This window comes from Antechinus flavipes, chromosome 4 (assembly GCF_016432865.1).
Source record: "Antechinus flavipes isolate AdamAnt ecotype Samford, QLD, Australia chromosome 4, AdamAnt_v2, whole genome shotgun sequence".
Classification (NCBI taxonomy): Eukaryota; Metazoa; Chordata; class Mammalia; order Dasyuromorphia; family Dasyuridae; genus Antechinus; species Antechinus flavipes.
In genome coordinates this window covers 184,919,627-184,934,290 of record NC_067401.1, presented here as the reverse complement: position 1 = coordinate 184,934,290, position 14,664 = coordinate 184,919,627, and the positions used below count along the sequence as shown (strand labels likewise).

Below are 14,664 nucleotides of genomic sequence, written 5' to 3'. Positions count from 1 at the left end.
TATATCCTTTCCAGCCTGATGCCCCCAGCCCAGCCCTTTCACCAGGAGAACCAAGGAGGATAATTCTAGGGGATGAGGAGTCTGGAGTCCCTGGAGAGTTAGAAACTGAACCAGGAACTCGAGGAGACAAGGAGAAACCCGGTAGATGTTGGCATTTGAAGTACTGACTAGAAATAGACTCCTGGGTTTTCCTCCTTAGGTCAGAAGGCCAGTGTAATATTTTTTCTTCCTCATAGCTAGAGAGACACCACCAAAAGAAAGGGGGGAGGAGAATTTGTTGGATGGACAGGAACATGGGGAGAGGCCAGAGGGTAGATAGGGGATTTTGGCAAGAAAGGTAATGGGTGAAGGACTGGTTGCTTGAGTCTATGAGGGAAACAGCAATGAGACTAATGGGGTTGGTGATGGCTGGGGTGCCAGTTCTTAGGAATGTTGTTGTCTACTTCTTGGGGATGTTGTTTGAGCAAGGAGTATAGAAAATAGTCCTTGGATTATTGAAGGATTATTCTCTGGCTTGAAAAAAATCAGAGTTCTCCTAGCCCCTTCTCCTTACAGAAGAGAATAAGGGAGAGAGGGAACAACGATTAGGACCATCCCGAGATGAGCCCCGATCCAGTGGACGTCGAGAAGAGAAAACAGAGAAACCACGGTTCATGTTTAATATTGCAGATGGTGGCTTTACAGGTATGGAATATCCTCACTGTCAACAAAAATTTTGATATAGATTATCTCTTTTGTCTAGAACTCCCATGGGGAACTCTTGTCTTCAGGGGATCTCCTAGGATATTCCACCTTAGACTATATATGCTGCATCCACTCCTTCCTCTAAGCTGTAAAGTCCTAAATAATTCTACTACAATTAATGACCTACTCTTAATTTGATCCCACACTAAGCCTACTTTTATCTCAAACTTTTTCTAAATTATATTTTATTTCTTACATTAACCCTTAATTCTAAACAAACACTAACCTAATCATTATCCTTAATTCTAATTTTATCATTCAGCTTTCATTCCAGCTTCAGAACTACATAAAGTTATAAGTGGACACTATTGTTTTATATGTTTGTATGGGAATGGTGGTGGGGGGTGAGGAGGTAGTTCACTTTCTGACATCTCTGATTTTTAGAAAGTTTACTTTGTATCAACTCCAACAAGCCTCTCTCTGAACTTGTCTTATCCATGTTTTTGTAGAATCTGCTTGTTCCCCATGCCTGCAATGCATTCTTTCCTTATTTTTTCAAATCATTAGCTTCCTTAAAAGTTTAATTTAAATGCCATTTCCTATATGAGATCTTTTCCAATGTTTCCCCGTGCCTCTTTACCAAAATTGCCTTGTATTTTACTTGGTATGTACTTACATGTATACAAGTTATTTTCCCTGATAGAATATAAGTTCCTTGAGGATAGAATCGATTTCACTTTAGTCTTTGTATTTCCAACACCTAGCACAGTGCCTATAATATAGTAGGCATTTAATAAATGCTTATTGATTGATTACCCTAACTCATCCTGTAATTCCATCACTGATCTTTCCCATTTCCGAGGGTTAGGAAGTAGGGGAAAACAAAGGGCTACTGAAGTATGGTAAGGTGATCACTACAGGTGCCTGATGCTTCCTTCTCTGTTCCTCCTGCCACCCTCCCTTTCCAGAGCTTCATACACTATGGCAGAATGAGGAACGGGCAGCTATCTCCTCTGGTAAACTCAATGAGATCTGGCACCGGAGGCATGACTACTGGTTGCTGGCTGGGATTGTCCTGTATCCTTCATTACATGAGAAAAAAAAATCACATATCAGGGAGAAAAGCTGTAGAGAAAGGGGACTATAATGAAGAAAGTTCTCATATCACAGGGAAAAGGGGGCTCATATTCTATGGGGCCAATTGCAGAAAAGAATGCTCTTGCCTCCTGGGAGAGGCTGAACAGAGCGACAGGGATTACAGAGGAAGAGCTATTGTTCCACAGGCTATCCTTATTGGGTTCCTTGACAGAAAACCTTCTTTTCCTTCTACTGGTAGCCATGGCTATGCTCGGTGGCAGGACATCCAAAATGATGCCCAGTTTGCCATCATTAATGAGCCATTTAAAACTGAGGCCAACAAGGGAAACTTCCTGGAAATGAAAAACAAGTTCCTAGCCCGGAGGTTCAAGGTACATCATTGAAGTTAAGGTCTAAATAGGGTTGGCGGTGGCAATTCAAATCAATATTATCATTAGTATTGTTAAGGTTTTATAAAGGATTAGCGGTCAGGGCTGAGCCAAGATATCTCTGTTTAGTTTGGAGGAGGGATTAACAATATGAAAACTGGAACCAAGATTTCAAAGTAAATTCTTAGAAAGTTGGAATTATTAATTAGGGTGTCAAAGTTAAGATCAAGTTTAGGGTAAGCTCTTGTCTCTTACACTGAGATACAAATTTAGGTCATTTGTGTACTTTGGTACTCACATTCATTTGTTAACACAGCATCTTCTTGTAACTCTCATTTCTGTGAATTCATCCTGCCATGCCTGCAGCTCCTGGAGCAGGCGCTGGTGATCGAGGAGCAGCTTCGGCGGGCGGCCTACCTGAACCTGTCGCAGGAGCCGGCGCACCCCGCCATGGCCCTCCACGCCCGCTTCGCCGAGGCCGAGTGCCTGGCTGAGAGCCACCAGCACCTCTCCAAGGAGTCGCTGGCGGGGAACAAGCCGGCCAACGCAGTCCTGCACAAGGGTAAGGGCCGCGGCGGCCCCGCGCGGGGGAGGGCCCACAACGCTGCGTAAGTCTGCACCCTGCATCCCGCGGAACACCCTCCCCCACCCTTCTGACCCCTATACCCTCCTTTTTAAAATTACATTTAGTTTTTTCAATTAACAAAAATCTATTTTCTCTCTTTCCTACCTTCCCTTAATTGAAAATAGAAAAAACCCTTGTAACAGGCAGTCAAGCAAAGCAACTCTTTGCCCTCTTAAACTCCTTCCCCCGTCAACCTCTAACATTCTAATCTTGCTGCCCAACTCATATGAAACCTTAATCTTAAAAAGAAATTATATACTCTATCCTAACATGTACCATAGCCCCAATACTGAATTGTATTAGAACTTCCTTTAGCTTTTTTAACTCCCAAACTCCTGATATTGTGTCCCAGTGGATTTTCTTTCTCCATTCCTGTACACTATATACCCTTCCTTGACTATTATACCCCTATAATCGTTATACTACTCCCTGTCCCCATCACCTACCTAATTCATCCCCATAAAATCTAATATTATTTTGATCTCTCCCCAAAATTGTCATCCACAAATTCTTTCACCTTTTTGCATTTCAAATTCAAGGACCCTTGATTTATGGACTGATTACTTGAACCTCTGTAATTCCTTATACCTCTGACCTCAGTTCCAGTTCTCTGAATTTCTGTCAGTTTCTGATTTGGACCCCCAATAATCCTTCCTTTTCCTCTTATCTTATGGATCCTAGATTTCCCAACTTTACTTAATTCTAGTTCCTCCTGTGTCCTTCTTATTACTCCCTTCCTAAAATATACCTCTCTGGGATCTGGGATCCTCTAAAGCCCCTATGTCCTCCTATGATTTCTCCTACTTCCCTTTCTTTTCTTTACTTTTCTCCTTCCTCCTTCCTCCTTCCCTCTCAGTCCATTCCATCTGATTTCTGGTAGTCTGACCTCCTTTTTTTTTTTTTTTTTTCATTCTTTTGAGTCTTTTGAATTATTTTTCCTCCTGTGTCTTTCACTATTTTGGTCTCTCATTCTTTGTCTTTATTGCAATCTCTCTGTCTTCTCTGACACTGCCTTTCTGTGTCTTTCCTGGCCTCCATCTCTCCTGGTGACGGCCCGGTCTCTTTGTCCTTGTCTCTTTCTCTTGCTCTTTCTTTCTCTGCGGCCCGGGCCCCAGTTCTGAACCAGCTGGAGGAGCTGCTGAGCGACATGAAGGCAGATGTGACCCGTCTTCCAGCCACCCTGTCCCGAATCCCACCCATCGCAGCCCGCCTACAGATGTCCGAGCGAAGTATTCTCAGCCGTCTGGCCAGCAAGGGCACAGAGCCCTATCCCACACCGGTAATCCTCCACTCTCTACCTTAGAATGAAGTTCATTCCCTATGCCTCATCTCCCATCAAAGACCCATGAAATGGAATAAAAAATACTCTGGCTGAAGGTATAGAAGGTATAGCATGTTTGTTTCCATTGATAGACTCAATTTTTTTAAATCTTGTTCTTCAAGAGCCCAAGAGTTTAGCTATGGCTTTTCTTCCTTTGGCATCTTCCTGATTCAAAGACATGGATATTTTGCCTTCTATTCCAGGCCTTCCCTCCGGGTCCCTACGCCACACCATTGGGGTACGGAGCAGCCTTCAGCTCAGCTGTACCCGCCGGGGTCCTGGCCGCCGGCGGCGCCAATTACAGCCAGATGCCCGCAGGATCCTTCATCACAGGTCAGCCTGGGGATAGGCATAGGGACTGAATCTGTTTCATTGAAATAGGATAGCCCCAGACAGGGAAACTTCCACTACCCATGCAGAGTGACATCTTCTCCGCAACCTTACAAAATTGCCTAGAACATTGAAAAGTAAAATGACTTTCCCTGGGTGATAGTCAGGAGCCTTCCTGGATCTAAGGTCAGCTCTCTTACTACTTCCAAATAGTCTGAGGTTACTCCCATTAACCTCTTTTGTCCCCTGCTTTTTCCTAATTTCTTCTACTTTGTTGTTTCTCTTCTTCCCATATTCCTCTGTCTAACTTTAGTCTTGTTTTGTTCATCTCATAAGGGGAGCATCCTGTCCCTTCTGAGCCTTCTGAAATTCTTTCCTTGTTCCAATCTTTCTAGGCTTTGCCTATCTTCTCATACTTTCTTAACTAAACTGAAACTGTTACTCCCTCATACAATGAAACCTCAATCACCTATCTCCTCACCTTCATAACTCATTCTGTGACTTAACTCCAAATAAGTTTTGGGGAAAGGAGATATGAAGTTAATATTCCATTCTGGAAATTGGACATAAACATAGTTGTGTGGCACAAGGGAGTCTTGGGAAAGGGGAATCTTCACTTAATCCTCAGTACTCTAAATGACATGAAACAATGTAGATATGGGTGTGTGCCAAGTTCAAAATAATGAAGTCTGGATGTCACTTCGGGGCTTGATGATGTCTCAATAACCCTTCCCAAAACAGCCGCAGCCAACGGCCCTCCTGTGTTGGTGAAGAAGGAAAAGGAGGGGGCAATAGTGTCCGACGGTCAGGACCGGAAGGAGCCCAGGGCTGGGGAAGTGATCTGTATAGACGACTGAAAGGTCCCCAGCTCTGCCACTCAACCCGTCCCAGGGGCCGTCCTCCAGCCCACATACCACCCCTGGAACTTGCTGCCAATCCTCCACCTTCCCCACCCCTTGGGCCACCATCAGGATAGGAGCCCCTTTCTCCTCCACCCTTATTTTCCAAACCAGGGCTTTCTCCCCCTGTGTTTCCCCACCCCTTTGCCCCAGGTGCCTTCTCCAGTGATGTTTTGAATGAAGGTGCTGTGGTTGGGAAGGGGTGTAGGGAGTTGCTCTTCCAAAGTAGCTCCAATCTTAATACATTCAGCTCTCGAGCAAATTGTTTGGGGTAAGAAGGGAGGGAAAGGGGTAGGGCTTCCCCATTTTCCCCCATTCCCTTACAGTATTAAACTCTATCCTCAGTAACCAAGGAGGGGAATTTGCCCTACCTGGCCCTTTTGGACCCACATGGGGAAATGGAAGAACTCTTGAGAAGGGAGGGAAAATCTTGAGGTGGGATGGGAAATGACCCCTAGGGGGAAGGGAGGGGAGGCATGGCTGCATGTTGCTCTCCTCTACCTCCCCAAAATTGAGGGTGGGAAATTGGGAGGGAGGGCAATCCATGTTCAGCCTCAGAATAAAGGTGCCATTCACTGGCTGAGTCACCTTCCCGTGTACTGGCTCCTTGTGTTAGGGGGATTTCTCTCCCCTCCCCTCAAAGGACCAAGTACTACCTCCCTTTATGAAATATGTCAGGGATGGAGGACACTCAGGCCAAAGAGGAGCCTCCCTTTTCCCCCATCCACAATCTCAGCAACCCAGGTATTGTAGAGAAGATGGGAAGGAATACATAGGGCCAGAACCGGGGAACAGGCCCTTTTGTGCCCCACCTCTGGAAACTCAGGTGTCCTAAGAGTGCTCTATCAACCCCTTCCTTCCTTTGTCCTCATCCCTCTCCCCTCCAGCTCCAAGCTTGGACCAAGGGGCTGGATTTGACTGGATAAGGTGGGGTGTACTAGCTAGGGGAACCTTGCCTCCATACCTCTGAGACTGTAACAGAGAACTTGGGAGTGAAGCACTATAGGGAAGTATTCCCCCCCATGGGGACCAAGGGAAAGTGACATTTTGCATGGTGACCCCCCAGCTACCACAGCCCTCTTTGCTATCCCCTCTACCTTTTCCTTACTCCAACCCTTCTGCTTTTTCACCTGCTCCTCACCTGTCCCACTTCCTTCTGTATCGGGTTTCTTGGTTGTACATATAAATTATACTTTCCTTTCTGTGTGCTCTGTTATTTTGGAGGTGGGGTTCTTTGGTTTTGAAGGGTGGGGATTGATGAAGGGAGGTGTTTATCAGACTTCTGATGCTGTTCTGAATATCATTCTCTATTTTATGATTTTTCTTTCTCTTTTAAAAAAAATCTCAGTCATTAAGGATGAAGTTAACTTGTGTGCCTAGTAGTGTACTAAGCACTGAGGATATAAAGAAAGGCAAGCAAGTCCTTGCTCTAGCTTAGACTAAACAGTCTAATGGGAAAACAACATGTTAACAAACTATGTACAAACAAGAATATAGATATCACAGGCTTCCTGACCCCATTCCTGTACTCTGTATGAAAATGTGGTTAGGCAGAATGCATAGTAGAGTTGAAAGTATAACTAAGCTGCCTCAGGTGGGGTGAAGCTGAATGGAAGGGACTGAAGGCCATCTATTGCAACTGCCTCATTTTTTACAGAGGAGAAAACCTGCAGTGATTAGAGGTGGGACTCAAACCCAGAAGTCTGCCTGCAGAGCCTTCCTCCTGTACTACTTAGTATTCTCTCTCTTGAACAATGAAGCCTGAGGTGGGAGAGGCTCGAATTTATGGAAGAATTCTATTACTCATCCACCTCTTCCTGTAGCCCACAATAGTCATATCAAGTTGGTCAATTAAGCAATTTGTTGTGGAGGGAAAACTACAGGGCTTAGTAAACCCCAAGTAAAGTTTTTGGTAAGAGATTAATGGAACTACTGGGCAACTAAGGAAGGGCCAGAAAAACAATTTGCAGTTAGGGGGGGGGGGGGTATCCTCTGCCACTTCACAAGATCTATTATGAAAGTAAGGGTACTAAGAGAATTGGAGTAAAGAGTCTTGGTTCTTCATCTGCTCTCCATTTTCACCATGTTTTATGATATATCCCTCAGACTTTCTATTACAGGGGAGACAAAGACATGCTACCCATCCCCAAAATTGAGAGAAAATGAGTAGCTACTAGGAACAGGAATAATTAAGAGCATAGTTGAAGAAAGTTTACTGAAGTAAAAGATAACAGGGAAATTATGTTTAACAAATGTTTATTAGGAATTGGGGATATCTTTGACAGGCTTACAATTTGGTAGGAAAAATAAGAAATATGCAACAAATGAATAAGTGCAAAAAAAGACATCCATACAAAGTACAAATTCATCAGCAGTTGAATGGGGAGAAGTGATAATACTAAGGCAACAAAAAAGTGCAGGCACTTGACTTCTTTGGTGCTCAGTGCCACATTTAGGGAATTTATTCCATTTAAAAGAAGCTCTTCCCACTATGACATTCTTTTAACACCTCAAACCATTTCACAGAAGTATAGAAGCTGCTTCACTATATAGGTGAAAGGAACCAGTGTGGATCTGTCCTATCACATATGGAGACTAGGTTGTTAGTCCTTTGTATCCTAGTATAAAGGAAGACTGAGGCCAGAGCCCAGGTCTATACCTCCTCATGAATTTTAAATTCCACATGCTCGCACGTGTGCACACACACAAACACACCAATTCCTGAGGCTGGCAGGAACAAAAGCTTTTTAACCCACCCTCGTGGGTGGGCAGCAAAAGGAGGTGGCAGCTGTTTCCACTTTTCATTGTTACAGCCCACAGTATCCTCAGTTATAGCATGTAGCAGCCTGCAAGGGTCTTGCTCTCTGGACAGCAGTAAAGCACTGGGGGGAATAAGCAGACAGGTAAGGGGAGGAGGATGTAAGCTTCCTCCATACGGCCACCATCAAAATCCACATGTAGCATCTTAGTCCAGAGTTTCTTATCCTAAATTCCTTCAGGGGAATTTGATTTCAAGTGCATACCATGGCTTACAAATTACACAAAACAGCTGTTGTCAGCAGATAGCCTGGAAAATCCTGCCTCAAGACATCAGCAAATCACTGCCTCAGTTTCTTCAATTGTTATGGGATAATAGTGGTAATTATCTCGAAGAGTTGTGTGGATCAAATACGATTTTTTTTTTTTGAACTGACAACTAGGTATTTATGGGCGGCTAGGTGGCATAATATCTAAGTGTCGGCCCTGGCATCAGGAAGAATTATCTTCCTAAATTTAACCCTGGCTGCAGTTTGTCACAATGCTATTTACCTCAGTTTCCTCATCGGTAAAATAAACTGAAGGAAATGACAAAGTACTCTTTGCCAAAAAAACCCGCAATAGAATCGGGAAAATTGGGGCACGAATAAAACAATTTGAATATATCCTTCCCCTTCCCACAGTGACAGTCCCTTACAACCACTCGATTAGTGATGTAATTAACCTGGCGTTACAAATGAGTAAACTGAGGTCAGGGTGGACTTGGAAATTCACGTCTTATAACGTCTCTATTGCTTTCCGATATGAGATGCTGAGTCACCCAATCCAGCACCAAATTCCACAGAACCAAAGCTTCTCATCTAGCCATAAACCCATCAATCACTCACCATTGCTAGGTAACGGGCGCCTACGCCGGCTCGCTGCTTTGTCCCAGAGCCCAAGAAGCATTCGCCACGCCTTGCCCCAGGGTCCCGCCCCTTCCTCGTCTTCGTCTTCCCTCACGATTTCTGAAGCTTCGCTGCGCTCTCGCCCCGAGTTCCCGGCATCTTCCTGCATTCCTTCTTTCTCCTTCAGGAGAGACCACAAATCCAGGTCCAAAGGCACTTGCGTGACACCGCCACGCGGTAACAGTGAGGACGCGCGGCAGAAAGGACAAATGACCATCCGGCGCAAGCGCACCACTCGGGAGGCGCAGCTGCCGTCTCCACGGGCAGCCAGCTCCCGTAGACAAGAGGTACAGAGCGTGTGGCCGCATCGCTGTCTCGCCGTTCCGGGCAGGCGGCGTGGCGTCCGACCTTGCAGGTTGTAAGGCCGGTAGCAGATACTACAGTCCATCTCGCTCCTCTCTGGAACTGAAGGGATCCTCAATAGCAGTTGCATCTTCCTCTCGGCGGGTTGTAGGAGCTGCTCAGTCGAAGTTTGGTAGTGTTTTATTTAAAGCCTAGACTCGGGTGTTAGATACGCGGTCTAATAGCGCCCCGGTTCCGATCTCTTCCCTTACCTGTGTCCATTCTGGGGCCCGACACCGCGCCTTCCAGCCCTTTTTATAGGGGAGAGGCCGGACCATGACGTCACGGGCGCACGGTTGAGTCTTTGGCCCTGGAGCTGACAAATTATAGTCTTTGAAGTTTGAGGCCTGAGAATGCTAGGGGCCTTGAAGAAGGATGAGAGTCAGCTCGTTCACTAATCATTCCCCACTAAAGCAGATTTACCCTGCTTCCCTTTCCCTATCTCCCACAACTTGGTCTTTCTCCCCCAAATTCGTTCTTTTCTAACCACAGATCTCCACACCAGAATTCTAGCTGTTTAGTCTAACGAGAACACATCAGCAAGTGGCCATCTATTTTTTATTCAAAGACCTCCAGCAAGGGAGAGCCTACTATTTCCTGAGACCCCCCGTTCCACTTTCGGAGAGCTCTAACAAACTTTTGTAAATGCCTATTATGTCCAGGCACTGTGCTAAGAACGGGGAATACATTAAAGTTTGTAAAAGTCAGTTCCCGCCTCTTGGAAGCTTTCGACAACATGCAAACAAATAAATATATACAAAGTAAACTAGATTCAGGTTAAAATAGAGGAAAGGCACTGGATTAAGGATTGGTGAAGGCTTCTTGTAAAAGGTGGGAATTTAAAAGAAACCAGAAAAGTCAGGAGGAAAAAAGTAAGGAGGAGGAAAAGTATTTTAGACATGGAGAACAACCAAAGAAAATAGCTGGAGCATTTTTCCCTATATAGATTCCAAATATATTCCTCTGCATCTTCTAGTTATTGCTCTTAATTCTACTCTCTAAAACAAGTGCATCCCCTCTTCTACATTATAGCTTTTCGAAGATTCTCTTTCGAAAGATATCCTCCCCTAAATTTTCTCTAAGCTAAATCTCTCCAGTTTCTTCAGTAGATTCTTCAGTATCCTGATTTCTCTTCTCTGGACATTCTATCCTGTCAATATCCATCTTAAAATATGTCCATAATAATATGGTACTTTAGATATGGTACAAGCTAGTACAGTGGAACTTCACTTCTCCCTCAGGGATACCATGTTTTTCTTAAAATACTCTATTCCCTTTATTGATTTTCTACCTACCAACTGTCCTCCCAAAAAACTTTGATTTTTTTTTTAAATTAGGTTACATGTACATTTTTTTTTCATATTTCCATGAGAGTCATGCTAGGAGAGAAAAATCACAACAAAAGGGAAAAAAACCATGAAGGGAAAAAAAAGAAAAATGGTGAGAATTGCATGCCACATCTATCTTAGTTGATCATCATACATCTTGTAGCTGTGTACAATGTTTTCTTGGTTCTGCTTGTTTCACTCAACATCGGTTCATGTAAATCTTTCCAGGTTTTTAAAAATCAGCCTGTTCCATCATTTTTTAATAGAATGATAATATTCCATTACTTTCATATGCCATTCCCCAGTTGAGGGGAATTCATTCCTTTTCCAAATTCTCTGCCACCATAAAAAGAGTTGAGGCAAACATATTTGCATATGTGGGTTCTTTTCCCTCTTTTGTAATTTCTTTGGGAAACAGATCCAGTAGTGGCACCATTGGATCAAAGAGTATACAGTTTTTATAGCCCTTTGGGCATAACAACTTTGATCATATTTGATCGTTGGGAAGTTCCCCTTCCTCCTGAAATGTGACTATGACTAAACATAATTCCTAAATTCTGAAATCTTACCTATCAAACTTAGCCAACCTTGCCATCTTCTCTGGACAAGCTCAAACTTCACTATTCACAGTCTTTTTAATACTCTTTGACAGGGATATCCTATTTCAGTCTTTACACACACCTTTTTTACTATCCTCTGTTTTCATGACCATTCAAAAATGAGATGCTGGGTTTTTTGGTTTGGTTTTGTTTTATCTCTGTTGGGATCAGTTTTCATTAGGACATTAACTAAACTCATATCTTTCTAGCTTATTCTTAGATCCAATCTTCAGCCTGACTCTTCAATACCACAGTACTGCTTTCTTTTTGTCACTGCCACAAAAGCTGTCTTCCCCTATACCCAAGTTCCAGCTGGAGATGGGTTGGAGTAGAAATATGAATCCAGATTCCAGGACTATAGCCTCAAGAATGCCAGAAATGAATCCCTTCCAGAGTGGCAGGATCTGTACACTGACACACCATCCTTTATGCTAACACAGTGTAGAATAATGTATGACTCAGGGTTCCAGCTTCCCCCATAGGTAAACAGGACATGGTTCCCTTGGCCTACATTCCCCATTGGGGCCCTATCACCAAATTTATCACCCTAAACCACACCTAAGGCTTTAATTAAAGGCAGCTAAAGAGCTGCCTGCTCTATCTCCTATATTCCACCATTCCTTGAGGAGGTTCTTCCTTATCTCCTTTTTTCCCATTCTAGTCTAGTCCCCAATTCCCTCATCATTCTCTGGGTATTCTAGAATTTATCTTTCCTAAAATATGGTGCTAGTATTTTAAGCTGTGATCTTTCCAAGGAAGAGTATAGTAGGACTATCACCCCCTCTCTTTTGAGTATTTATTCTTCGTTTTAGACCTGTGATTCTATAAGTGGAGGAAGCTTTTAGTGAAGAAACTTCCTCTACCAAAGCAATTTTTTTTAAAAATAACTTTTTATTGACAGAACCCATGCCAGGGTAATTTTTTACAACATTATCCCTTGCACTCACTTCTGTTCCGATTTTTTCCCTTCTTCCCTACACCCCCTCCCCCAGATGGCAAGCAGTCCTATACAGGTTAAATAGGTTACAGTATATCCTAAATACAATATATGTGTGCAGAACCGAACAGTTCTCTTGTTGCACAGGGAGAATTGGATTCAGAAGGTATAAATAACCCGGGAAGAAAAACAAAAATGCAAGCAGTTTCCCAGTGTTCTTTCTTTGGGTGTAGCTGCTTCTGTCCATCCTTGATCAATTGAAACTGAATTAGATCTTTTTATCGAAGAAATCCACTTCCATCAGAATACATCCTCATATAGTATCGTTGTTGAGGTATATAATGATCTCCTGGTTCTGCTCATTTCACTCAGCATCAGTTCATGTAAGTCTTGCCAGTCCTCTCTGTATTCATCCTGCTGGTCATTTCTTACAGAACAATAATATTCCATAACGTTCATATACCACAATTTTCTCAACCATTCTCTAATTGATGGGCATCCATTCATTTTTCAGTTTCTAGCCACTACAAACAGGGCTGCCACAAACATTTTACCAAAGCAATTTGTTCTGTAAATTAGAATTTTAGAGAATTATCTTGAACTGAATAATTAAATGACTTGCCTCAGTTCATAACAGAAGTGAGTGTTAACCCAGGTCTTCCTGATTCCAAGGCTTATTCTCTAACCATCTGGCCATGTTTTCTGGACATTGTACCTTAAATATATCTTAAGATTTTTACTGATTCATATTGATCCTAAAACTGAGGCTCAGAGAAGTTAATAACTAGGCCAATACTTACATAGTAAACAACAGAATCAGATTCTGAACTCAGGTCTTCTGACTCCAAATCCAATATTATTCCTACTGTACTATACTGCATCCATTTAAAAAACTTAAAACAAATCCAAAAACCAAGCTTCTTTTTCTGGCACAAAATCAGATTCTTCAGATTACAACTGACATTGCCTATTTTATGAGGACGTGTGTGTGGGTGTGATATGTACCCAGACTATATGCTTATCTTTCAGTTATTACTTACTTCTGGACCTAAAGTTAGTGATAAATAAGAGAATGGGGTAGGTAAATTTAACATTCCTTCACTGGGAATCTTGGGGAGTATGCTCTTGAAATGGACAGGAAGTCATTTAGTGGGCAAGAAGAAGGCATAAGCTTTGGGTGTTGTGCAGGTTTGGGATTGTCTTCCTCCCATTTAGATTTCCTGGTCACTGTGGATAACTGAGGCAATCAAGGACTGCTGTTAGAACTAGAGTTGCTGATTGTCACATGGGCCAGTCAATGTAAGCAAAGGGAGCAGCAAAACCTGATGTGGTGACAGCTGTTAATTGTTATGATCCAAGACCATGTTGGCCAATAACTGTGGCTTTCAGAGACAAGAATGAAGAGGTCTCTGGGAAAGACATTGGAGCAGAAGAAAAGACCACCTATAATTGGCAGCATCTATTGAAAATCTTGTCAGCAAACAAGGTAGAAAGAATTTTTCTTTCCCTACTCTCCTTGGCTTCTCTATAAAGAAGAGGGAAAGTATACCATGTAACAGAAAGAATATGAACATAGCCACAGTCCTATCAGGAGAGCCACACTTAGAAATGTATTGAGCCTGGCAAGGTAAGTCAAAAGTTTCAAAAGTCTTAGTGCAATTTTAAGTTCTAATAGCGTAAAAGCCCCAGGGTTTTAGTGCAGTTTAAAACTAAGACTTTTGGGACACCCTATGTTGGGATCTTTAAAAAGCCCAAAGAAAGAATCAGACCTCTGCTTGACCTAGATAGGAAGGTGATTACCGATAACAGGAGGCATTTTTTTGGTTTGTTTCTGTTTTCTCTGCAGAAGAAGATAACCTTTACACAGGAAATGAGAGGGGAAAATGATTAATAAGGAGTTAATATACAAAGTAAGTGATTAGGTAGAGAGCATCTAGCTCCCTGTGATGAAATTAAGTCCCTTGATCCAAATGACCTTATATCTTTGGGTTCTAAAAGAACTGGTAGATATGATTGCTTGATGTAATTTGTATTTGGAAGATCATCGAAAACATGAAAGGTGAACCACAAGACTTGAGAAGGGTAAATATTACTAATTTTCTTCTAGTAAAGGGAAGAGAACAATGTGTAAACTATAGACCAATAAGCTTGACTTGGATTCCCATAAAAATTCTAGAAAAGATTATTTAAAGAGATGCTTGATAAACATCTAATAGAAGGAATTCTGGTTATAAAGAACTGGTATGACTTCAAGAACAAGTTGTGCCAGACTAACCTGTGGAGGGCCGGAACTTTGGAGAAATATATTTGAAATACGGATTCTTACAACGAGGTGTTAATTCAGTGGAATTGATGAGATGATGGTTCTTTAGTATACATATACTTAGTACTTAGCCTGGTGATATAATGGTTCTTTAAGTTCACACATA

The 14,664-nt window shown here is 42.7% G+C and overlaps 2 protein-coding genes across 8 annotated transcripts in view; one reads left to right on the top strand and one right to left on the bottom strand.

The window, feature by feature from the left end:
• CHD3 (chromodomain helicase DNA binding protein 3) overlaps positions 1 to 6,527 on the top strand; it is a 28,890-nt gene extending 22,363 nt beyond the window's left edge. For 5 of the 7 annotated variants that reach the window (XM_051995772.1, XM_051995770.1, XM_051995771.1 and 2 more), the window contains 8 exons: positions 15 to 141; positions 556 to 684; positions 1,653 to 1,761; positions 2,021 to 2,153; positions 2,517 to 2,758; positions 3,891 to 4,054; positions 4,300 to 4,429; positions 5,168 to 6,527. In XM_051995772.1, coding sequence (XP_051851732.1) covers positions 15 to 141; positions 556 to 684; positions 1,653 to 1,761; positions 2,021 to 2,153; positions 2,517 to 2,758; positions 3,891 to 4,054; positions 4,300 to 4,429; positions 5,168 to 5,402 — 1,269 coding nt within the window. In that variant the 3' untranslated portion in view covers positions 5,403 to 6,527. The remainder of the gene's footprint in view (positions 1 to 14; positions 142 to 555; positions 685 to 1,652; positions 1,762 to 2,020; positions 2,154 to 2,516; positions 2,759 to 3,890; positions 4,055 to 4,299; positions 4,430 to 5,167) is intronic. The other 2 variants (XM_051995776.1, XM_051995775.1) reach the window with 1 other exon arrangement.
• Positions 6,528 to 7,564: 1,037 nt separating this feature from the next.
• Positions 7,565 to 11,031, bottom strand: RNF227 (ring finger protein 227). The gene is made up of 2 exons (XM_051995786.1): positions 8,970 to 11,031; positions 7,565 to 8,207 (listed from the first exon to the last, which is right to left on the bottom strand). The coding sequence occupies exons 1-2, from the start codon at positions 9,460 to 9,462 to the stop codon at positions 8,155 to 8,157; spliced, it is 546 nt and encodes a 181-aa protein (XP_051851746.1). The 5' UTR covers positions 9,463 to 11,031; the 3' UTR covers positions 7,565 to 8,154.
• Between the last annotated feature and the right edge of the window lie 3,633 nt (positions 11,032 to 14,664).